Source organism: Trichomycterus rosablanca, chromosome 7 (genome assembly GCF_030014385.1).
Source record: "Trichomycterus rosablanca isolate fTriRos1 chromosome 7, fTriRos1.hap1, whole genome shotgun sequence".
NCBI lineage: Eukaryota > Metazoa > Chordata > Actinopteri > Siluriformes > Trichomycteridae > Trichomycterus > Trichomycterus rosablanca.
Window position 1 is genome coordinate 38554824 of NC_085994.1, and position 27410 is coordinate 38582233.

At 42.5% G+C, this 27410-nt stretch overlaps 1 protein-coding gene across 1 annotated transcript; it reads left to right on the top strand.

Annotated features, from left to right (window-relative positions):
- Positions 1-2068: 2068 nt before the first annotated feature.
- Positions 2069-26049, top strand: si:ch211-158d24.2 (multiple epidermal growth factor-like domains protein 9). Its single transcript, XM_062998193.1, has 6 exons — positions 2069-2483; positions 12213-12411; positions 19547-19686; positions 21272-21421; positions 25162-25431; positions 25570-26049. Exons 1-6 carry the CDS (start codon positions 2069-2071, stop codon positions 26037-26039), a joined length of 1644 nt encoding a protein of 547 aa, XP_062854263.1. The 3' UTR covers positions 26040-26049.
- The last annotated feature ends 1361 nt before the right edge of the window (positions 26050-27410 follow it).

Genomic DNA, 27410 nt, shown 5'->3' on the forward strand with positions numbered 1-27410 from the left:
GTGGTGTAAAAAGGTTATAAAAAAGGTTATCATCTGCAGAACTCTGTAGGTTTAATAAAGCATTACCTATATACACTGTAAAATAATGTTTTGGTTAACTGGGGGGTAAAATAAAGATGAAATAAATTATAAATTAGATTGGTCATGTATTCAAAATCCCCTTCTTAGACACTGTTTTGAACTGTAGTGTGAGTGAGTGAGTGATTAAGTGGGTGAGTGAGAAAGGTGTTTGAATTGAATTAAACTGAATTGAATTGTGAGTACAGTCAGAATGAGTGAGCAGTTAGGTGTAATAATGTGTGACTGAGTGAGTGAATGAGCAGTTGTGAATGAGTGAGGTCATTAAGATGTTTCTCATCTAAAAAGTGACAGTGAAGTTGGACAGGGCAGGTGGTACGAGCTGGCAGAGTAGGTATCACACTGTAACATATGAGTACTAGTAAACTGGGTTTGCTTTCGGTTATTGTGTATAAGTTGTTTGATCTCCTTAAACCTGCTTGAGTTACATTTGAGTACCCTGGCTTCCTTCTATCTCCCAAAAACATACATAAGGTGAATTTTCTGCTCTCCATATGTGAGTGAGTAAGTAAATGTGTGTCCAGATAGTGTTCTGGCCTGTGTGATGCTGTACTCACAACGACCCTGGCCAGGAAAAACGAATAAATGAAGGACAGTGTACTTATGCACTGCTGCCACCTTTGGGTCAAGCTAATTATTAAAGGTTATTAATGCAAATAGCACAAATTTGTTTCTAACCAGAATTGTTTCAAAATCAGAAAAGCAAATGAATTCAGAACACCCAGAACCCGAAAACAATTATTAATCAATCTTTTATTTTAATATTCTTTCGAACAATAATAAACTAATAACATACTAATAATGTACTAATTATACAGATTACTAGTAATACTACGAATAAATGTATAATACTTATTATAATATTATAAATATAATAATTATAATCGTAAGTACATTGTGTATTTATTAAAAAAAACTACTTTTATAAGTATATCCTACATGCAAACAGACAAAACAAAACAAAAATAAAACAAAACGTACAAAGATCAAATGTCCCTTGTGTTATGATCTAGTGTTTGTGTTATGAACCAAAAAAATAAAATAAAATGCCAACCTCCCTCGTTTCACCCATGTGTCATTGTTTTTATTATTTACATTTAATTAATTAATTAGTCATGTAATAACACATTTTTATTGTTAATAATAATAATAATAATAATAATAGTAATAATAACAATAATAATAATAATAGTAATAATAATAATAATAGTAATAATAATAGTAATAATAATAATGATAGTGATAATAATAATAATAGTAATAATATTAATAATAATAGGGATCATAATAATAATAGTGATAATAATAATAATAATGATAATAACAATAATAATAATAATAATAAGTGGTAATAATGGTAATAATAATAATAATAATAATAGTAATAATAATAATAGTGATATAATAATAATAATAATAATAATGATAATAACAATAATAACAATAATAATAATAGTGATAGTAATAATAATAATAATAATAATAATAATAATAATAATAATAATAATAATAATAATAATAATAAATGCCTCTAACATGTGTAATGTTATGTTGATAGTGTTTGAGGTCCAATCAGGTGGCTCAGCGCTGAACAATCGGTGATTTGTAATGAGAAAAACAACTTGTCCAGCGCCGACCAATCAGAGCTGTGAGCGATTCTGCAGCGCTGAGCGAATTCGCTGCAGCGGTGATCCCGCCCCGCGCTGTGATTGGCTGAATTCACCGGAGCGCACACGCATCCTCGAATCTGATTGGTTATACAATCTATCAGTTGAACGGCAGAACAAACACCTTGCGCTAGATTTATAGCCATTGATAGAAAAAAGCTCCTTTTCTCTGATGGATCTGGTGGAGTAGGAGCGGATTTATACAGAATACTGTTGGAAAGCCAGTCGCATTTTGGAAATACCCCAATGGAAATTGGAGGAGGGGAGCCGGTGTTTAAGGAGAAGCTTTTGACGGAGCGTTAGACGCGTTTTTCCTCCAGATGATGATGTTCGGATCTCCGGCTCTCTCATTCATCGCGCTTCTCTGCCTCGGATGTTCGGATGCGGCTCCTGGCAGCTCATTTACGCACGATGTGATGATAAAACATCGCCAGATTTCATCCAGAGCTGTTTCCCAGTCCAGTCCGGCCACTGCCGCATTCGCCGGGTTAACACCAGCGCCCACCGTCCTGTCCAGCGGCCAGACTGTCACCACCATCGAGCCTCCCACCACAGACCCCACCACACCAGCACCAGAGCGCATCTATCAGGGACAGGATGCTGCACTGGACCACCAGAACCCAAATCCAGTTTATGCCAGGCCCTTGGTGCTACAGAGACGATCTGTCTCAGTGTCTGATAAAGCTCAGGACGCAGCAGTCAGGCCTGATCTTATCAGCACATCAGACAAATCCCAAGGTGAGTCTGATCCTATTACCTCCAGGTCACAACCATTCCCATGGTGCGTCTGATTATACTGTAGATTGATAATAACTGGTTGTTATCCGATTTATTGTCCATAACGATATCAGATGAGCGTAAATTGTGGGATTTAGCGTGGTGCCAATCTGATGGTGGGTCTGATTATTCTGTACAATCAATGCACTTACCCTGTGGTCAGTTTAATGAACTCTAGGCCTACAATCATTCCAATCAACATATAATAAGTCTGATCATGACGCAGTCATTGTGCAAACTGATGTGTTAGTTATTCTGATCACATATTCCAGACCAGTAAATGTGCAGGTGTGTCTGATCTGACTGTACAGTGTGATTGTCAATCTGATGTCTAATTAACTGTCCAGAACAACAACAGGTGAGCGTGGTTGTTGCTTGATTAACCGCACAGTCAACATGGCATAAGTCTGATTACATTATGCAATCATCATGAGGTCCGATATGTGTCTGATTATTCTGTACAATGCAGTTACCCTGTGGTCAGTTTAATGAACTGTAGACCTACAATCATTCCAGTCTGATTATATCATGTCGCATTGATGTATCAATGATTCTGATCATACATTCCAGACCAGTAGTTGTGCAGGTGTGTCTGATCTGACTGTACAGTGTGATTGTCAATCTGATGTCTAATTAAGTGTCCAGAACAACAACAGGTGAGCATGGTAGTATTCAATGTGATTATTATCGGTGCAGTCTGATTTTATTGCTGTTCCACCATTATGCCTTGGGATATGTGTCCGATAATAATCTGTACACAGTTTATCTTATGGTCTGTTTGATTAACCACACAGTCAACACACAGTCAGCATGGCATAAGTCTGATTATGTCATGCAATTATCATGCAGTCCGATATGTCTGATAATACTGTACAATGCAGTTACCCTGTTCCAGTCTGATTATATCATGACGCATTGATGTATCAGTGATTCTGATCATACATTTCAGTCCAGTCAATTTCAATGTCTGATCTAACAGTTCAATCTGATTATGTGAATCAAACTGTCCAGAACTACAACAGGTGAGTGTAGTTGTATTCAATGCTGGTTGTATCATCTCTGTGGTTGATTGATTGATTATCTGTGCAGTCTGATGCTCTGAAATGTACGTCCGATTAGGATCTGTACACAGTTTATCTTATGGTCTGCTTGATTAACCACACAGTCAACATGGCATAAGTCTGATTATCATCATGCAGTCCGATATGTGTCTGATAATACTGTACAATGCAGTTACCCTATGGTCAGTTTAATGAACTGTAGGCCTACAATCATTCCAGTCTGATTAAATCATGACGCACTGATATAGATTTGAGCTGTCAGTTGAAAGGTTGAGAGTTTGAATCCCAGCTCTGCCATGCAGCCACTGTTGGGCCCTTGAGCAAGGCCCTTAACCCTCTCTGCTCTAGGGGTGCCGTACAATTGCCCACCATGGGGTCTGAACCCCGGCTTCCAATCTGTACTCATATGTTATGGTCTGCTTGATTAACCATAGTCAACACACAGTCAACATGGCATAAGTCTGATTATATCGTGCAATCATCATGCAGTCCGATGTGTCTGCTAATACTGTACAATGCGCTTATAGGGTCTATTTAAATAAACTCAACTTACAGTCAACATAGGGTGAGTCTGATCATATCATGCAAGTGTTTCATAGTCTGATGTTTGTCTGATTGGCTGTGAATTGGACTGTACTACATTCAGAATCAGCAGCGTGATTCTTATGGTCTGTATGCAATCAGTAAGCAGCAAGTGTCAAAGAGTCTGATCGCACATTTTTACCAATAGCTACAATCAACCTACATCAAGATCAGTCTGAGTATACCACCCCACCCTGCACAATATGCTGATACGAATATATAATAATTGTGTAATAATCTTTAGTCAGCAAGTTGAGTCACCTTTGTGATTACATTTCCCCAGTGCAGTACTTTCTCAAGTCTGGAGGAACGTTGTTTTGTTTCACTATGTGAAAATTACAGCTAAAATGACAATAAAACCTCTTGAACTTCATTGGCGATGATAACAGTGCAGTTATGATGTTTAACGTCTGACCTACAATCAATATTGACTATTACCAGAAGTCAGCAGGGCAGTAATCGCAGTGTGTAATTGTAGTGTACAGTGCAATTACTGAAGTGTTTGCATTTACATTTATGGCTTTTAGCAGAAGCTTTTTTGTCCAAAGTGACGTACGATTGTAAGCATATATAGTCCAAGCCACTGAGGATCTATGGTCTTGCTCAGGAGCCCAACAGTGGCAGCCTGGCAGAGAGCACTGCCCTGCAGTTGAAGCTTTGTCCAATATAATAAACAAGACGAGTCTGATCACACAATCCAGTGAAGTTTTTGTCTAATCTTTCTTTTATGAGGATGTTCCGAATGCCACATCCATATATTGCCGGACACTTGAGGGGTTTCATATGGATATCATGAGCTAGAGTAAATGGCCACACCACATATTTTTATTGTCAGACCACTGTACACTACATGGATAAAAGTATTGGGACACCCTTTCTAATTACTTAATCCATTAATTCAGCCACAATGGTTGCTTACAGGAGTAGTAAATCAATTATATAAAGGAAATTCTACATGGGGTGACCTTTAGATTATTAGGGCAGTATCTTAACTGCTGACCTACCACAGCCCTCGGGTGAAGGTTTGTCAAATATAATCAAAATACGACGAGTCTGATCATACGTTCCAGTGACATTTCATTTTAATTCTTCTTTTTTGACCAGCCTGCCACCCTCAGGTTTTGTTCCGATGTCACATCTATATACTGCCGGACACTTGAGAGGTTTCATATGGAAATCATGGCCACACCACAAGGCAGATTTTTATTTTCAGTCCCTACTGACCCTTCATGAATACATGTACGCTGTATGGACAAAAGTATTGGGACACCCTTTCTAATAACTTAATCCATTAATTCAGCCACAGCGGTTGTTAACAGAAGTAATAAGTCAGTTATATAAAGGAAATTCTACATGTATAGGGCGACCTTTAGTTTATTAGTGCAGTATCTTAACTGCTGACCTACCACTGCCCTCGGGTGAAGGTTTGTCCAATATAATCAAAATAAGATGAGTCTGATCATATGATCCAGTGACATTTCATTCCCAACACGTCACCGAGTCTCTTGTGGTGGGTGATGTGGCAAACAGGATCCTATTACGATTCTTGCAGACGATTCTGGAGTGAAGTTTGAGTAAAATAGGTTTGCATACATGAGAGCATGTGAGAACCTGCAGTGTAAAGCAAAATAAATCATTCAGATTATTGGTGGATGATAATATGCATCACAGAGAGACGTACTAATGTATATGTATCACCCCGCTCTTCTCAAATCCTGTTAGCTGCTAGAGACCAGCGACAGTCCTGTGCCATTGTTCTGGGGTGCTTTACACCACAGTGGCTTTTATTACAGGCTTCATTTTTATTGCTTTCCATTATGGTCCTGCATTCATCCTGTACACCAGCTCAGCATCTGTCATGCAGACGTACAGCAGGAAGCACATGCTGACCCTGCTCACTGACACCGTCCATCAACGTAACCATCAGTGTTAGACTGTTCATTGAATACACTGAAGGTCTGGAAAAATGGCGTACATATGGCCACATAGAGTACGTTGCTCGTAAACATGCGTGTGAATGTGTTTTAGCGTGCCACCCTCACACATGTGTGGCACAACACCAATATAGTCCTGATGGATGGATTTAAACCAGTAAATGATGGATCATTCAGTGACACCTTTCATTCATTAAGGACCAGGCCTATGTGCAGGTATGAATACATCACTCGTTTGGGATTTGTCAATTATTATTTAGACATATCCAGTTCCCATTTGCATACACAACACCCACACTGGCCAAAAAGTGGACGTGAATGTATAGAGAAACATGCTTTTAGTATTTTCCGCTGCTCCTGTTATTGGCTTGACCAGTGAGTAGGAGTCACTGTGTCATCCACAGTAAGGAGGTGATTTCTCATCCAGCATTTGGTCACTTGTGTCTGTACATCCGACCATGTGATGGTACAACAGAGACACTGAGATCCAGGGTCCCAGGTTCTCAGTGGTGGTGGTATAGTACGTTAGACTGGGCCTCCACTACCCCCACCCTCAGACACAGCCAGTCATGTCCATATGAAGACGCCTGACTGGTGATAGCACCACTGAGGAGAGGATTCGAAGCTTAAATCTCAGCGGTATTGCACTAGGGCAATTTAATTTTGAGGTTTGTATATAAATCTACACGAATATGTACATTGTTCTCCTGAATGTGTCCCAGAAGCAGGAGGCATCATTCACAGAAACCTAAAGCCATTAACATGCTGCTACCTTCTCCACCTAACTACTTCTTATTCCGAATGACCCAAAAAAGAGGCCACATCTACCAATATCCAATGTATGTCACCTCCTGACCGTGACTGGATTCCACTGCTATTGTTCATATAGGATGAGCTCATAATCTGTAGACAAAAGCCAGAGAGTATGGATTCTGTCTAATCCTGCTTTTATGACCAGCCTGCCACCCTCGGGGTTTGTTCCGAATGTCACATCCATAAACTGCTGGACACTTGAGAGGTTTCATATGGAGATGGGGTAGATCATGGGCTGGAGTGAATGGCCACACCACAAGGCAGGTATTTATTTGCAGACCCAACTGACCCCTCATAAAAACATGTTCACTATAAGGCCAAAAGTATTGGGACACTTCTTTTAATGATTGAATTCATGAATTCAACGGTTGCTTACAGGTGTAATAAATCAGTTATATAAAGGAAATTTACCTCAGTTACCTCCTTCAAAAAACAGCTTAAAACCCACCGTTTTCTTACTGCTTTTCCTGACGAGTCATTTTAATTTGCTTATGTTTTGTTTTATCGAATTTGTTTTATTAAATTGGTTGTTGTTTGTTATTTTTTATTTATTGATGTTAATTAATTTCTATTCTGTTTTGGGCCTGTAGTTGTACTGTGTCCTTGGGTTTCCTGAAAGGTGCTTATAAATAAAACTGTATTATTATTTTTATTATATTATTATTATTAAAATCTTTGAGTACATATTTCAAGTCTTGTGAGTAGCCTTCTCAGAAGAGTGGCTGTTGCTCTTCCTGAAAAGATCACACAGAGGTCACTCTATTTTAATACCATTTGTTTCTGAAATGGGACGTCCAACAAGCTCATAGTCAGGTGTACAAATACTTTTGGCTATATAGTGTATGTAAAATGTTATCTATGCTTGTGCCATTCCGAAATGATGGATTGTTTAAAAGAGTCTTTCAAGCACGTAGCTGGTACAGTTGGTATAAACCGGGTAAATTACAGCCTGATATTACTTTCACCTACACCACAATCTCACCGTGATAGAGTTAAATAAATACATGATGCAAGCGAGCGATATCACCATGTGTGAGAGGTAGAACAATAAACTAATCCACCATTTTAAAAAGATGTTGGATTCCTTTTTTAGTGGCATATGTTTTCAGAAGTGTTGAGAACCAAATTCATTATTGAACCCTTGTGTTCTGTGTTCTGTTGACAATGACTTTAGTGCTGTGTTCTTTGGGGTCTCACACACCCCAGGGTCCTGGTGTAGTGTGGGTAAAATTGAATGACACTGAGGTCAGAATTAACCTAATTAATAAACCAAATTAACCAGAGAGAGAGGGAGAGAGAGAGAGAGAGAGAGAGCTTTTGTAAAGGGTAAAGGGTTGTGAATGGGTGTGTGTGTGTGTGTGTAAGAGAGTCAGCTGTACTCTCAACACATAAATGTCTATTGGCTTTGACCATGTATTCTAGCTTTGGTGTTTCTGAGGGCACCAGACGTATAAATTAGGGCGTGTTTAAAAGTCAATATCAATTAATTTTTTATGTATGTTCATGTTGTTTGTTTTAAAAAAAATTATGAGTCATGAAGTATCAAGCGGATTGAAAAAGGCTTCCACAAGTCCAAAGACATGCGGTCAGGCCAATTGGAGCTACTGAAATTGCCCTAGGTGTGTGTGTGTGTGCGTGTGTAAGAGTGTCAGCTGTACCCTCAACAACAGACACGTGTTTGGAACACAATATCAATCAAAAATTTTTGTATGTTTATATATGTTTGTTTTCATGAAGTATCAAGCTGATTGAGAGCTATTGAAATTGCCCTAGGTGTGTGTGTGTGTGTGTGTGTGTGTGTGTGTGTGTGTGTGTGTTTAAGAGCGTCAGGTGTACCGCCAACAACAGATGAAAACATAAAAATCTATTGGCTTTAACAACGTATTCTAGCTCTGGGGTCTCTGAATGCACCAGACATATAAATTAGGGCGTGTTTGAAACACAATATTGATTTAACATTTTTTGTATGTTTTTGTGGTTTGTTTTTGTAAAGTTAGAAGTATTAAGCTGATTGAGAAAGACTTCCACAAGTCCAGAGAAATGCAGTCAGGCCAATTGGAGCTACTAAAATTGCCCTAGCTGTGTGTGTGTGTGTTTACCCTGTAATTTGTACCCACTGCGACCCTGAAAAGAATAAAGTTGTGGTAAATCAGACAGTAAATGAATGAATATTTTCTTATTAACGATACATGACTTTAAACCTGAATGATAAAATGACCAACCTTAACATTGATTATCTGTTTTTGCAATTTCAAGTTATAACCTTTATATAAGGATTATTGTTTAACCCCCCATGTTTTGCATGAACACAGGCACGAAGTAGCGAACTCAAAGGCACAGAGGTTCCTTTTTTGAGGTTCCTGTATTGTGTATTTCTCTGTTCTGTTCTGACTTGATTGTCACGCACCAATTTACCAAGTCAAATTCCTTTTATGTGAACTGAAAAAGTACCAGTAAAATGATTCTGAATCTGATGTTGTTCAGAGACACACCCTGATTTTACCACCTGTATGCAAATCCCCAGTGACCGCCCACCACACCAGGTTTATACTGTACATACAACACCAGTCTGTTTAAACCAGTTTTCTAACCAGTACAGTTATACACCCATAAACCAAAATACTAGGACCACCCACCTAATGCGACACCCCTCCTAATTACTGTGTTTATTTTAAACACACACATTCCTATCATCAGTAAAATCAATTATATGAAATAAATGATGTCTCTAAATACGTGGCAACATTTTCCATTTCCTTCAGTATGACTGTTCCTCTGTACACAAAGCAAGTTCAGTGATCAGACGGTCTGTTTGAAGTTTGTCTGGAGAAATGATACAGAGCGCTGACCTTAACCCTGCTGAAAACCACCAGGATGATTCGAAACGTCGATTGCGAGCGAGGCCTTCTTGTTTAACACGGGTGTCTGAGCTTACAAGTGTTCCTTCAACTAAATAGACATAAATTCCCACAGGAAGACTTCAAAATCTTGTGGAAAGCCATTCTTTGTGGTGTGGTGGTGCCACCATATTAATACTGGGGTGTCCAACAAGCTTATTTGTGAGGTGTCTGAATACTTTTGCCCATACATATGCTGTCAATACAGCTCTGACCCACTGACACATGGATTCCACAAGACACCTGAAGGAATCCTGTGGTATCTGTATGTTACGAGGTGGATCGTCCTACAGTGAATCCCTTTCGTTGGTAAATGATCCACACGTACACGGCCATGCAAATGATCTTGGGTGGATGCTTTTGATAGTGGACAGCAGTTAGTGGGGCATTTTGACTAGCCTGCGACTACGCAGCCCTGTGCACTGAAGGGTTTGATGCACTGTGTGTTGTGACACGTTCACCACATCACCAGAATTAAAATGATCTGCACTCAGTATTTAAACCACAGTAGATCTTCTATTGGTCAGTACCAGATATCACAACCTTCATGTCCTTTTGCATCGACGAGTCTTAGTCGCCCAACAACCTGTCGGCGGTTTGTTGCTCATCCCTCCAGCTTGTGACATCCCGTGCTCGTTTCATTCGTCTGTCCACAATGATTTGGTCCTTATCAAAGTCCCTCAAGGCCTCAGCATACTTCATGCAGAGACGACGTTCGCCTGGCTTCGCCGACCAATGAGACGTAATTGCGGAGAAAGCGAACAACCACGGACGTCACGCAGAGGCTTCGCACATGGAAGCTGAGCGAACTCCACGGACGACGACACTCCACGACAACGCCTGTGATTGACCGGTAAAAAAAGAGGCATGCCATGAAAACAAACATGGGATCATCGTAGTCATGGAAGTTAACATCATAAATGTCACAGCATCACCTGAAAAGGAAGTATCTGTAGGCCTTCAGGTCTTTATGCTGATCAGATCTGCTGCATTCAACACGTAAACAATGAGGAACCTTCATCAGCCCAAGGTCTAATAGATCCCTCACTCTCATATGCACATTTTTGTAGGATGTTCCTGTAGTTTTATCTCACAGGTGTTCAGAATTAATGCACATCTGAAGCTCTACACATCTGTATCCAGTCACGTCTGACATGTCATGTTTTGGCGTGTCCTGTCACATCTGTGACTTTATGGTACAGTGAGTCTGACCTACATTTGAACCTGAAGATGTTTTGACTCTGAATGAATGTACGGATGACGCTCACCATCCTCTGTAAACCTCTGTAGAATATCAGAATACAAACACCATCCTGGTATGTTTCTATTAAACTCAAACCTGTGCCCTGAATATGCCCGAGCACCCCTGCAGTGCCCTCACGTTCTCATGTTTATTAATATGATGCTGATTACCCGAGGAGGAGGAGGAGGACGATGAGGTTCTCAGACGGTAACCTGAGTTACAGACGCGCGTATCAGCTGTCAGACGGAACGCCGTAAGCTGCTTAACCCGCCCCTCTACCCCCGAACAGCCAGGAGGTGTTTATAGACCCTCCCTGCCTCTGTGTGTGTGTGTGTGTGTGTGCATACAAATGATGTGTTTTGTGTTCTGCAGGTGCCCTTATGCAAATCAAGTCCTGCAACATGCTGCCGTGCATTGTGGGAAACTAATTGGAATCACAAACAGGAAACGATCATTTAGCTGCAGCACGTGTTTGTTATGAAACACGGTTTCTGTTTATGGTGAGAATTTAAAGGAGTCAGCGTGCAACCACCATTCCAAAAGAGTCGGGACAGTAAAATTAATGGAAATAAAACGAGACAGCAAATCGTTTTTTACCCGTATTTAATCACAACAACACAAAAACAATACTTTCCGGATACATGCTCAATTGATAGATAGACAGACAGACAGACAGATAGATAGATAGACAAATAGACAGATAGATAGATATACAGACAGACAGACAGACAGACAGATAGACAGACAGATAGATAGACAGATAGATAGATAGACAAATAGATAGACAGATAGATATACAGACAGATAGATAGATAGACAGATAGATAGGTAGATAGATAGATGGACAGACAGACAGACAGATAGATAAATAGACAGACAGAGACAAACAGGTAGAAAGATAGATAGACAGACAGACAGACAGACAGATAGGTAGATAGACAGACAAATAGATAGACAGATAGATAGATAGATAGACAGACAGACAGACAGACAGATAGATAGAGACAGACAGATAAACAGATAGAGAGATGTTTTTTAAATAGGACGTTGAAGCTCATGATCAGGTGTCCAAATACTTTTTTACCATCTCGTGTATCTGTCATGACTTTGCACGATTCTTTACTTTATTATAAAATGTATTCTTTCTGTGTCTCATACAGAGCTGGTGTGTAACTGCAGTGCGGAGGGTGTGTTAGAGCCGGACGAGTGTGACCGGGATACAGGACAGTGTGTGTGTGTGGCCGGTTACACCGGGCTGCAGTGTGAGGAGTGTGAGGAGGATCACTTCAGTAACGGAACCATCGGCTGTCTGCCCTGTGGCTGCGACTCCTTCGGCGCTGTCGGCCCCGGATGTGACAGGTGAGAGGCATTCTGGGTAACGTACACACACCAGTTTCAGAAAAGTTGGGACATGTTGTCAAATGTCAAAATTCAACAGTAATTGCGAGCAAAGATGAGGCTGCTGTCCAGATTCCCAGGAGTCACTGGGCATGCAGCAGTATAACTCGGACAGACCAATCCACCGTGTTTGATTAATTTCTGGAGTTTTATTTTTTTATTATTTTATTATTATCTCTTGCACTTGAGTTCATTTTCTAACATCACAGGTTCAGGGTTAAACCTAGCGACCCTGTCCTGATGGGCTCCCCACTTCTCATGTGATACTGATAGAGCACGTGGAACATACACACCGTCTCTGTATAAACAGTATTTCATTACCAACAAACACTTGTTGTTTTATGGACGGTTTCTTATTGGTGCTAATGTGCTGGTATTCATTAGACTGGCTGAGATCAATACGTCTGTCTCTGCTCTGTGTGAGTGGAAAAGCACAGCACTAAATAATGCACACACACACACACACACACACTGTACTTAGATAGACGCTCACTGGATCAAACGCCGCTGTTGATTGAACTTAATGAATTATTGATTCTTCCCGCTACAGTCAGAGTCTAAATTTTTCCGGGTTGGATCCTCACCTCCAAATTCCGTCTGAGGTCCACCTGTGTTTCCTCTGGGTACTCCGGTTTCCTTCAAAACACTGGCTGTACTAAAATACCCACAGGCATGATTATAATGACCACCTCCTTTTTTCTCCTTTTTTCAGCACCACTTACCATATAGAAGCACTTTGTAGTTCTACAATTACTGACTGTAGTCCATCTGTTTCTCTACATGCTTTGTTAGCCCCATTTCATGCAATTCTTCAATGGCGGATCATTGTCATCATTGCACTGACATGGTGGTGGTGTGTTAGTGTGTGTTGTGCTGGTATAAGTGGATCAGACACAGCACTGCTGCTGGAGTTTTTAAATACCGTGTCCACTCACTGTCCACTCTATTAGACACTCCTACCTAGTCGGTCCACCTTGTAGATGTAGAGTCAGAGACGATCGCTCATCTATTGCTGCTGTTTGAGTCGGTCATCTTCTAGACCTTTATCAGTGGTCACGGGGCGCTGTTGGCTGTATGTTTTTGGTTGGTGGACTATTCTCAGTCCAGCAGTGACAGTGAGGTGTTTAAAAACTCCAGCAGCGCTGCTGTGTCTGATCCACTCATACCAGCACAACACACACTAACACACCACCACCATGTCAGTGTCACTGCAGTGCTGAGAATGATCCACCACCTAAATAATACCTGCTCTGTGGTGGTCCTGACTATTAAAGAACAGCATGAAAGGGTGCTAACAAAGCATGCAGAGAAACAGATGGACTACAGTCAGTAATTGTAGAACTACAAAGTCCTTCTATATGGTAAGTGGAGCTGATAAAATGGACAGTGAGTGTAGAAACAAGGAGGTGGTTTTAATGTTATGGCTGATCGGTGTGTGTATGTAATGTAATGTATGATGTAGTTTAATCCAGCAACCTTCTGATTACTAGTCCATTTCTTAATGACCAAGGATTCGTGTCCCTGTCCAGGCTGCATTAATGCCCCGTGTCCAGTGTTTCACAGGGACGGATTGATTTTCTTCTGAGCAGACAGAATTTACTGTGGTGCGACATACAGTCTGGACCTTACCGTCCAGGAATAATGCTAATTACATTAGAGCTTAAAATGATCTAGCAATACTGTGAAACGAGATTCCTGATCGAATTCCATATGCTCATGTGGTCTAGGGGTCTGTGTGAAAACCTAGTGAGCTGCCGTGCTGCCTATTGCTACCTGATCAGCTGCCTCGGTGGAGAGGATTCTAATAAGACATCCAACTCATAAGGCAGATTAATCAGAAGCACAACTTAGACAGTAATTAATTAATAACGCTGATTTCTAAGCTAACACAGTAGCCTCAGACCATTGAAACCAATGGGCTGAGGCGGCACAACCCGCTAGCACGCCAGCTAACCTCTCCCTCCGTGTCCCTGACGAGCTCGAATGTAAAAATAAATGACACTCGTGCACCTTTATCCAAATTAAACATCAATGAGACTTTATTTACATTTGATAAGAACTCCATTGGTTGCTCCGCATTATATTCGTCCACCATGTTTGTCATTTTTTGTGGGAACAGTCGTGCCGCACTGAATGCGCTGAGGAAGGGTCAGACGCTCCCTCGTTATTCAGTCAGATTATCAGGACTATAAGGGATCTAAGAATTTAGACATGCCCTCTTCTCAGGAGTGTAGGATGATGCGTCCCTGTAAAATGCGTCTATGCAGAGAGATCAGTAGGTTTTCAGACAGACCCTGTATTTCCATTTACAGAAAGTCAGTGTGAAGGCCTGTTAAAGGGCTGCCTGCGAAATACCGTAACCATTCATCCATCTTTGTGATGGTTGGCTGCACAGATGGATCAGCTTTCTCCAATGACATCAGTCTCGTGTTGCCTGTAGAGGACTAGAACCTGATAATGCACGTCATGACGTTGTCGATCCATCTCATTCTTGGTTCTTGTCGTCTTCTGAGTCCCTCCACAGGTTATGTTATAACTCAACTTATACTTAACTTGTAACAAACGTAGCAGGGCGTCATGTGGTTCAGTAGCGCCTATGCTGTCCTGGCCGTCTTGTACACCTACTCATTGGTGATCATCTTCCTCTGTGAGATTTTCAGCAGTTTTCTGATGCACTTGAATGCGTCTGTGAAGGATTTTATCTGACAGATTTCCTCTCAGCGTGAGGTGTAATGTCTGACCCTCCGTGTTCAGGGTAGTCCTGCCTTGTGCCCAGTGTTTCCAGATGGAACCAGGCCTGTTGCGAACCTGACGAGGATTAAACGGATGATAAAAAGAAAATGATCCCTAAATTTGTGGATTTTTTGGATATTTGGATATTGAAGTGGTCTAAGATATTAGACCAGTACACCGAGAGATACATGGAACTTCAGATTAGAACACAAGTGCCAATATAGTTATTTTTAGTTATATAGTTATTATCAGTATTTAGAAGTGAGGCTCTGTATGTGTTCTGAGGCTCTGTATGTATCTCTCCTCTATGTTCAGTGAGGTTTATTTGTGCAGGATGAAGCTGAGACAGTCTTGGTTCTCTGAGAGGAACAGAGGATCACAGACGAACCATGAAAGCGTGTTTAGCTTCGTATCGCTCAGTGTTACACAACACCACGACGTCTCTGTGTATAACGACACTGCAGACATACAGCAGCTTCAGCTGCAGACAGAGATGAATGTGTTTTGGGTTTAATGTAGAGTCGGAGTGTTAGAGCGGGACAAAACGATCATTATCTGACCTCAATAGACCAACATGCTGACACACTTGTTTATGTGTGTGTGTGTGTGTGTGTGTTATCAAGCTATTCACTCTGATCTGTAGAAGAATAAAGAAAAGCGCAATGCAAAGTGTGCTTTAATGTGGCCACGATCTTTAATGAAAGTTATTTGTTTACAAGCAAAATGAGCTTGACATTCGTCACTGTGTTAAGAACTGTGCAAATTAATATATCCAATGTGTAGTGTTCTCGTGCAGGGTGTTGTAACTCTGACTAAACACCAAGTTAAACCACAGCCAGTGAAGACAGAGTCGTAGTAAGCTTTACCATTTACTACCACTCCTTCTCATTAACATAGCATTCTCCATTGTCTGCATTCTCCAGTATACATAACATTGTACATACTGTAGTTGTAAACATTACCATATACAATACATTTATGAGTTAGCTTGGCTGCTAGTGTTGCTATTAGCCTATGCACAACTGTAAACAAATCGTTTTTGCTCCTTTTTAACTAACTTAACAAATATCGTTTTTAACATCAAACAGGATTGCAATAAATGTAGAGATTTCACCATCTACAGTGAACAATATTAGTAAAAGATTCAGAGAATCAGGATGATTAAGGTAAAAGCCAAAAACAATACTAAACACACTGGTGCAGTGAGTAGCGCTTGCTTCACAGTAAGAAGTGCCTTAGATTCAACAGCCACGTGGCCTTTCTGTGTGGCGTTTGCATGCTCTTCCTGTGTCCATGCGGGTCAAAAGTCCAAAGACGTACAGTCAGGCTAATTAAAGCTACTACAAATTGCCCTAAGTGTTTGTAAATGTGTGTTAAATGTGTGTTTGCCTCGTAATGGACTGACAACCTGTCCGAAGTGCATCTGGGCAGTGGTCACAGGACGCTGCCCACGGGGCGCAGTTGGCTGGATATTTTTGGTTGGTGGACTATTCTTAGTCCAGCAGTGACACTGAGGAGTTTAAAAACTGCAGCAGCGCTGCTGTGTCTTATCCACTCATACCAGCACAACACACACTAACACACCACCACCATGTCAGTGTCACTGCAGTGCTGAGAATGGTCCACCACCTAAATAATACCTGCTCTGTGGTGGTCCTGCGGGTGAAAGGGGGGTAACAAAGCATGCAGAAAAAACAGATGGACTACAGGCAGTAATTGTAGAACTACAAAGTGCTTCTATATGGTAAGTGAAGCTGATAAAATGGACAGTGATTGTAGAAACAAGCAGGTGGTCATAATGTTATGCCTGCTCGGTGTATATGATCACGATCAGATCTCGTATGCGAGTGTAAACACGGTAACTGTCTGAAAGAGATTTCACGTCTCTCTGGAGGACGATGGGAGTGACAGGTCGTATGTTACACCTCACTCTCATTACCCAGCATGCTTCGGGCTACTGAGCCGTCTCCATAGCAACCTGGCTATTGGTCTGCGCATTTCTGCACACACACACACACACACACACACACACACACACACACTGTAAACGAATGCACTAATCCTCTGTAGGCAGGAGCTTCTCCTGCTCTCTCTTTATGCGTCTCTTTCCTCAATTGATCTGCACAGCTGGATCTATCACAGCCAGTGTGTGTGTGTGTGTGTGTGTGTGTGTGTGTGTGTTATGCATATTTTATAAGCCAGCCATGAAAATCAAAGGAAAAAACACTAAACGAGATGCTGTATTCATAGAAACCCCCTCCTTCAGTCATACGACACGTGCAGCCGGAGGAGCGCTGATCATAAATGTGATGCTCAGTTCTGACACTGATTTGTTTACAGTCAGGATGTAACGATGCACCACAAGACAGTTAATTACTGATTTAAAAATTCCACGATTCAAATCGATTTGACATGTAAAATGAATCGATATTCACTTTAAACAGCAGAGGGCGCTGGCGCTATACACCTGGTTGCCAGATTCGGGGTTTTTCAGCCAAATTGGGCTTAATTCAAAATTGTTTTGCATAGTTTGTACCTACCTCAGAAATAAAAGGGCATTCATTATATAGATAAATAAAAGATAATCACAAATGCAGTATTTTATTTTCTTTTATTAATTTTTTTTTTTTTTATGCATTTTCTCCCCATTTTCCTCCTGATTAAGCGCACTACATTTTTGTCTTCCGCTGCTGAGGGATACCCGATTGCATCCGAGGAGAGCACGTCTCTGTACACGCCTCTTCTAACACGTGCACAGCTCTCCTCTTCTCGCCCCTGCTTTCTGCACAGGCGTCTCTTCCACCAATCAGGGTCCTTACACAGCGTATGAAGACCCACACACCCACACATAGTCCGGCCCCCACCCACACATATACGGTGGCAAATTAGTATCTGCTGCAGGCACTGCCAATTATGCCCGCCAGATGGCGCCTAGCCGACCGATGGCAACACCGAGTTTTGAACCGAGGAGTTCAGAATCTCGGTGCTGGTGTGCAAGCGGAATATCCTGCTGCACCACCTGGGCCCTGATTGTATTTTTTTAAGAGAAATAATAAAAGGAAACTTTTTATCATTTGTCTTCAATTTCAGTTTAAAAAATCAGGACAAAAATCATATATTGAACCCAGTATCGTGAATCGCATTGCATCGTGGGTAGAGTGTATCGTTACATCCTTAGTTTGCAGCCAAAAAAATATACAAATAAATATGAGTTTAAATCTTAGGCACTGCTATCGACATCTAAACAGGCGTGATTGGCTGTGCCTGATGGAAGGGAGGTCGACTGTGTTTTATTACTGCTGTACAATTGCGACCTCTCCTCTGCTGTCTGGTCAACGTGCCTGCACTAGTGGTGGTATTTGTGTAGAGTATAGCGTGTCTTTCCATACAGTTCTCTGTAAGACTCCAAGGAAATAGCTAACATGCTAACAATGCTAACAAAACTAACCAACTTTAAAAAATAACACTGCCCCCTAGGGGTCAACATTTACAACATTATACATTGTCATAATCATCTCTTCATCTCATCTCCCATCCTCATCATCCTTCTCTTCACCTCATCCCCCCACCATCATATTTTTATTCCTTGGTCCTAATTTTTCCTCTGACCCCAGTGTCCCCCCACACTCTTTTCTTACTGGCCCCATCACCCCCCTTCTCGGGCTCCTCATTCCTCTGTCCTCTTATCTCTTGTTGCTGGTGATGGATATTTCTCCCAAGCGCTGGCAGAAATCCAATCAGCATGACTGGGGCTTTAAAATCAGTCCCCTGGGTGTCACCCTCATTTATCATACACAGAACACACACACACACACACACACACACACACATACATCATACAGTACTGCTGCATCCACATATAAAAAATAATCTACATATAAAAAATACACATATTATACACTGCACACAAAACACACTCATCATGGGCTGTAACCAGGGAGAAGGTTCGAACCTTGGTCTTCAGGTTTGTGTAGCTGTGGCACTTACATGGCACTTACATTACCTGCTGTGCCGATGTGCCGCCCACATTTTTTATTTTTCCATTAACTCTTCATTCCCTACACAAGACCTAAAGGCAATTTAGACTGAGCTGCCAATCCATCTACTGCATCTGTAATATATATGATATGATATAAAAATGCACCATGCTGTCCATGCCTGCTTATTTAAAACTAATGAACTCATATTTCAACCTTCATCTGTTTATTTTGGGACATTACAGAACAACCTAAAGGGAATAGGATGAAGCAGTATGAGGTTCAGGATGAAGCAGTATGAGGATCAGGATGAAGCAGTATGAGGTTCAGGATGAAGCAGTATGAGGTTCAGGATGAGTTACCAGGTTCTGTATCTTTCTCTACAGTTCAGGAACGTGTGTGTGTAAGACGGGAGTTTACGGCCCCAAGTGTGACGACTGCCATCCCGGATTCTTCCACTTCAGCAGCTCAGGGTGCCAGCCGTGCCAGTGCAACCAGCACTCCACCTACTGCCACCCACAGTCCGGTAAGCACCACCATCAGAGAAAGTCTGGTCCTTTCAAACCGTCTCTGGAGAGAATGTTCATTCATTCATTTATTTAACTGATTTTACATCTTATTAATTAATGAACCGCTTTGTCGTGGTCAGGGTTGCAGTGGGTCCTGCACCACCACATCATACACCACCACCACCACACCACCGCCCATTGAAAAGCTGGAATAGGCTCCAGCACCCCCTCGCGACCCTAATTGGATAAGCGGTTAAGAAAATAAATGAATGAATAATAATAATAATTATCTAGGGTAGATGAAACACCTTTATTTGTTAGATATACACATGTTATACACGTGTACAGAACAGTGAAATGCTTTTTACGCATATATCAGAGCGCAGGATCAGCCACTGCATGGCACCCCTGAGGGTTAAGAGAGTTAAGAGCCCTGCTCAGGGGTCCAATAGTGACTGCATGTAAGAGCAAGGATTCAAACCCACAATCGTCTAGTTGGTAACCCATAGCTCTACCCACTGGTTACCACTAATGCCTGTTAACAATTTATATACCAATTTATGACAGTAGGTTTAAACATTTGTTTAATGTTTGTATATTAGAATAAACTGTTATTAAGTGAATAAACAGATCAATTAAACTCAGCAACAATCATTGCGTACCTGCTAGATTCTCCGAAGCTCATATTTGTGCATTTAGCGACATCCAGTGTTCAGTTCAGGAATTACATTTCTGTCGATTTAATAAGTGCCCCAAAACACGTCATTCATTCATTCATTCATTCATTTTCTTATCCGCTTATCCAGTTAGGGTCGCGGGGGGGGGGGGGGGTGCTGGAACCTATCCCAGCTTTTCAGTGGGCGCAAGGCACACAGTAACATCTGGATGGGACGCCAGTCCATCGCAGGGCAGACACACACACACACACACACACACACACACACACACCCATCACCTATAGGGCAATTCAGTGTCTCCAATTACCCTGACTGCATGTTTTTGGACTGTGGAAGGAAACCGGAGCTCCTGAAGGGAAACCCACATGGACACGGGGAGAACATGCAAACTCTACACAGAAAGGACCCTGACCAGCGCCCCACCTGGGGATCGAAACCAGGACCTTCTTGCTGTGAGGCGACAGTGCTACCCACCGAGCCACCGTGCCGCCCACAAACCAATTAAAGAATAATAATAATAAAAACAATTAAATAATATTAATAATAAAGCATTTTGAATGGTTTATACTGTTTGTACAGAATACAGGGATTTTGAGACAAATGAATCGAAACATCACTTATCAGCCATATTATTAATTAGATAATTGTGAATGTTGCCTTTAGGGTCCAGCGAAATATTATATATATATATATATATATATACGTATATATACAGTATATATTGTTATTATAGGAAAAGTGCACTAGAACCCAATCACAATCATGTAATTACCAGAAAAATATTTTCTTTGCATTTTTATCAGTTAAATAAAGATTCAAGAGAACAAAGTACAGATTCTTATTTTTATTGTTTTTAAAGAAACGTCCCAACTTTTTCTGAAATAAGGGTTTGTATAACAGGCCGGTCTCTCTCTGTGTCTCTCAGGTGTGTGTATGGACTGTCAGGACAACACTCAGGGACCTAACTGTGAGGAGTGTGTTCCACGCTTCTACCGAGCACCGGGCGGCGCTGTGACGGGCCGCTGTGTGCCCTGTCCCTGCGCTGGGCACAGCTCATCAGGAACCTGCCACCTCGGTAAGATGCTACTGCCATCAGTGTGTACAGTGCTCGACTCTTTTGTCTCTGTGTCTGTGGGAATTTGTGCCCATTTAGTCAGAAGAGCATTTGTAAAGCAGGCAATGGTGTTAGAAACTTTAACTCTTCGATCACAAAAGTGGCTTTCTGCAGGTCACACCACTCGTCAGATCAATTTTATGGACTATGCTTGTGCGTAGGGCCTTCCCTAAACTGTTGGCTCAAAGCTGGAAGCATATTATTCGTTTTATGGTACTGATTTTGCACAAACGCTCAGGTGACGCTTTTATCCAAAGCGACTTACACTAGTGTGACAGTGTACAGTCTGAGCAATTGAGGGTTAAGGGCCTTGCTCAAGGGCCCAACAGTGGCAACCTGGCAGTGGTGGGGCTTGAACCAGCAACCTTCTGATTACTAGTCCACTAGGCCTACACATACACTAGCCGACTACTGTTATCCAGGGTTTGAACCCCACCAGTGCTGTTGGGCGGTTGGGCGTCTACATACAGACGTGATTGGCTGTGTCTGGGAAGGTGGGTTACCGATGTCCATTTATGGATTGGCATCCTGTCTGGGGTGTGTTACTGCATGTGCTCATGTAAATAAATATTGGAGCTTTTCAGACATCAATGGTCCCCTTTATTAGTTAAGAATCGGGAAAGATGCTATCCTGGCATTTCCTTGAGCCCCAACATGACCAAACGTGCCCGGTATCAATAAGAGAATAACACAGAGTAGCACAGCCTTTAGAAGAATGATGATGATGATGATAAAGATGAAGCAGACGTTGTAGGACGAGACGGCGCCACACGCTATCTGCCATCCGTCTGTGTCGGAGTCTGGGGTTGCCTTGGTAACAGAGATCGATGGAGAAAATTGAGTGGAAGCAAATCGGTAGCATGATGTGTGTGTGTGTGTGTGTGTGTGTGTGTGTGTGTGTGAGAGAGAGAGAGGATTCTTGCTCACCCATTCATTAATATTTTAGTCTGACCGCTACTACACTACATGGTCAAAAGTATTTGGACACCTGACCTCTATGTGATCTTTCCAGCTATAACAGGAGCCTTCTCACAAGACTTCGAAGCATGTCTGTGGAAATTTGTGCCCATTCAGTCAAAAGATGGCAGCATTTGTACAGCTGGGCACTGATGCTGCATTTTATTCTAAAGCTGTTCAGTGGGCCTGGGGTCAGTACTCTCCACAGGGGACAGTCATGCTGAACTAGGACCTTCCCTAAACTCACTCACTCACTTTCTTAACCGCTTATCCAATCAGGGTTGTGGGATGAGACAGGGGGTGCTGGAGCCTATCCCAGCTTTTCAATGGGTGCAAGGCACACAGGGGCGCCAGTCCATCACAGGACAGACACACACACACTCATTCACACATTCACCTATATGGCAATTTAGTGTCTCCAGTTAACCTGCCTGCATGTTTTTGGACTGTGGGAGAAAACCGGAGCTCCCGGAGTAAACCCACGCAGACACGGGGAGAACATGCAAACTCCACACAGAAAGGACCCGGACCGCCCCGCCTGGGGATCGAACCCAGGACCTTCTTGCTGTGAGGCGACAGTGCCACCCACCAAGCCACCATGCCGCCCCCCGCACATCCTTTCCCTTTTATAACTGATTTATTACACCTGTTAGCAATTGTTGTGGCTGAAACACATTAGACAGGGTGTCCCAATACTTTTGTCCATAAAATAAACAGTGTGTAGAACCAAACCACATTGTGTTAAGCAGGTATCAGCTTGCAGAAATAGAATTAACCACACAGACGAGTGTCTGCGTTGGACAGGGTCCAGTAACTGAGCTGCACCAGCACCAGTAAGGACATCGCGTCGTTTATTGGTCATGGATAAATAACAGGCTTTAATATTGTGTTTTTATGCTTGTTTAATCATTCCCATGTTTTTATCACTGGTTTACTTTGTCAGGGTGGTGATGAGTCTTGAGGTTTCCACAGAATCGCTGAGTATTATGCTCAGTAGTAACACACCCAGGACAGGGCGCCATCAGCCCCCTTCCCCCTCAGACATATTTAATCATGTCTGTATGTAGACGCCTGGCCGGCTGTCAGCACCTCTGGGGGTTTGAAGCAGTGATTCCGGCGTAAGTGAGCCAGTGTAATGAGTGATAAAACGTCAGAGGCTTTTTATCAGAGTCAGAATCTTAATTTTTTTGCCAAGTACCAGGTGGACAAGGAATTTCTCTTGGTGCAGGTTTCAACATACATACATCAAGTTAATAATAGAAAAGGAACACAGCCGCTCAGGTGGCGCAGAGGTAAAAACACACGCTGCAACCAGAGCTGGGATCTCGAATACATCGTATCGTATCGAATCTCAGTTCTGCCTTGCCGGCTGAGGCTGAGCGGCCATATGAACAACGATTGGCCTGTTGTTCAGATAGGGGCGGGATTAAGCCGGATATGGGTCTCTCTCTGTCTGGTGCAATTACGACCTCTGCTGGCTGATTAGAGGTGCCTACACAGAGATGAGGAGAGAGTCCTCTTAGGGTGTGTCTCTTTGTACACAACGCTAGATGGCACAACACTCGTCAATGTGTGGGTGATTAGATGCATACGGCTTGCTGCCCACGTGTCGGAGGGGGCATGGGTTAGCTTCATTCTTCTCGGTCAGGGCGCAATCGGGCAATTGGACGAGCTAAAGGGGGAGAAAATGCATTAAAAATAAATAAATAAATAATAGAAAGGGAACACTATATCTAAACATATGATAAACAATATAGCAGCAGCATGAACAGTACAACATCAGGCAAAGTGTGAAATGAGGATGTACAGTACGATACACTGACAGACTAAGTAAGAAAATATATAATAATAATAAAAATTTGTGCAATAGAGATTATTTACAAGTAATTAAGGTGCATATGTGCATTAATCGTATACGGGAAAATGTGGGAATTAAAACAGAGGGATGTGGGCGTAGTCCTTATTTGGTAAGCTGATGGCCTGGGGAAAGAAGCTCTGGAGGTGGTGGTTGGTTCGAGTCTTTAATGCACTCACTTGTTATGACATCAAAACAGCTGCGTATTGTATTTTACACACCTGATGTACCTGATGTACAGAAGATACAGTAATGAGCCAAAACATTAGGACCAGCCACCTAATGTGCTGTCAAAACAGCCAAGACATGGACCTCACTAGACATCTGACAGAATCCTGTGGTATCTGGTACCAGGACATTACCAGCAGGTCGTCCACATGATAAACAGGCCAAAACAGGATTTGTTTGACCAACCGAACTTCTTCCATTGCTCAGATGTCCAGTTCTGATGTCTGTGTGCCCACTTTAGGTGCTTTCAACGGTGGACAAGTGTTAGCATGGGCTTATTTTTGGCACCTTTTGTTTTTTATTAAGTAATTAATTGATTTATTAGGATTTTAATGTCATGTTTTACACACTTTAGTTACACTCATGACAGGTCAGGACAGGTAGTTACTGCTTACACACAGTTAAACACAGTCATGGACAATTTTGTATCTCTAATTCACCTCACTTGCACATCTTTGGACTGTGGGAGGAAACCGTCCAGAAGGTCCGGGTTTTTTCTGTGTGGAGAACATGCAAACTCCAGGACCCAACCTTCTTGCTGTGAGGCGACAGTGCTACCCTCTGAGCCATTCCGCCTCGTTTGGTATTAATTAAATGCAAGTTGACAATTGTCTCATTAAAATAACTGTGTGTGTGTGTGTGTGTGCGTGTGTTCCCACAGACCCCAAAGGGCATCCCGTGTGCGACGAGTGCAAGTCAGGCTTCACGGGGCCCACGTGTGACACGTGTACGGACAGCTTTTATAAATCAGGAGACGCGTGCAGGCCATGTGACTGTAACGGTAATGCTGACGCCCAGTCTGCACCTAAGATCTGCCACCCAGAGGACGGACACTGCCTCCATTGTGCCAACCACACGGCAGGCGCACACTGTGAGCTCTGTGCTTCTGGGTACACAGGGAACGCCCTCGCTCACAACTGCACTCTGAGAGGTGGGTACATGTGTGTGTGTCTGCTTTGGTTCTGCTGGTCCCACCTTCTCACATGCAAACGCTGGTCAACCTGCGTCTCAGTTATTTTCCATCACGTGTCTGTTTTCCATAACTTAACTAACTGTGTCTTTCTCCCAGCCGTGAGGCTCCTGCCAGCTTCAACAAGGACGCCCGTCGCCCTCCACACACCCTCTCCTGCACCTCCATCATCCCTGCTCTTCACCTCCTCATCGTCCACTGGACCAAGCCAAGCCCCGCCCCTGCAGCTAGCGCCGAGAGACCCCACATCCAGCAACAGCACGGCCTCGGCGCTCGCCGTGGTTTCTTGGACGCAGTTTAACGTCATCGTCCTGGCCGTCATCATCGTGCTGTTGGTGGTGCTCATGGGCTTCGTGGGCGGAGTTTACACCTACCGCGAGTACCGCAACCGCAAGCTCAATGCGCCCTTCTGGACCATCGAGCTCAAGGAGGACAACATCAGCTTCAGCAGCTACCACGATAGCATCCCGCACGCCGAGCCTGGAGGCCTGCTGGAGGAGGAGCAGTGCGCCGTGCCGGTCAACGGCCAGCTGGTGATCGGTGCCACGACTAACGCGTACAAAGCGTGATCGATCGGCTCGTCAGGACGGCGTTTTACATTTTTAAGGATGACACTTGTATGATAAAGACTAATGCTAACATTTCAGTCCAGTGGATCATTAAGTTAACATGGTTTTGGAATCAGTGTGATCATTCAGTGGAACTATCAGAAGGCTTCCTCACCGATGACCAGCGCTACACGCTAATGCTAATATCGAATCTGTACAGTTTTGAAGCTCACCAAGAGCTCGAGGCTAATCTTAATCCAGTGGATCACCGTTTAATCGAGAAAGTGAGATGGAGATCTCATGAAGGTTTAAAAAACCTGAGGAAATCTACATTTTTCTAGAAGCTACACAAGTTCTAGAAGCGAATGCTGACATATTTATTTATATATTTATTTATTCGGTTGATCAACCAGTCAAAGCAAGTTGAAAGTAATTCTTTCTTTCTTTTTTTAAAGTCCTGTATAAATTGTAAAGTGAGAGGTGAGAATCTCTCGGGAGATCCAAAAATCTGTAGAACATCATGTTTTTTAAGAGCCAATGCTAACACCTCAGTCCAGTAGGTCACCCAGTTTAACCAGCCTGTAAGATTATTCATGCACTGCACGAGGAAAGGAAACCAAGAGGCTGTACAGCCCAAGAAAGGTGCTAGATGCTAATATCACATGGTAAACCCGTTTCTAAAACAAGCTGGTCCAGGAGGTTCAGATATGAAAACAATTCACTGTTGCAGTCGCATCTGACAGACATTTTGCCTACTAGATGCGTAATGTGTGGAAATCTTCATGTTTATTTTAACCCACACACACGTCCTCCTGGGAAATCTGAAGAAGTGGAGCGGCAGAACGCCACGATGGAACAGCTGCAGCTCGAAAACAGAAAACATTTAATCACAGCCTGGGTCATTCTCACAACAGTGAGACTTCTAGGTTTAAAAAATGTCTAGAATTTAAACAAAACACTGAACATTTTTCTGTCTGATTCTGATGTTATGACAAATAAAGATAGTTAAAAATATTGGGGGATAGCCGCTCAGGTGGCGCAGTGGTAAAAACACACACTGCAACCAGAGCTGGCTCCGGATACATGGTATCGAATCCAGCTCTGCCTTACCGGCTCGAGGCTGAGTGGCTACATGAACAATGATTGGCCGGTTGTTCAGTTGGGGGGCGGGACAAGGGGCCGGAAGTGGGTTTCTCTCTGTCAGAATGGTGCAGTTACGAGCTCTGCCGGCTGATTAGAGGCGCCTGCACAGAGATGAGGAAGGAGTGCTCTTAGGGTGTGTCTCTCCGCATGCAACGCTAGGTGGCGCAACACTCGTCAATGTGTAGGTGAAAGAATGCAGGTGGCTGCTGCTCATGTTTCTGAGGGGATATGGGTTAGCTTCGATCTCCT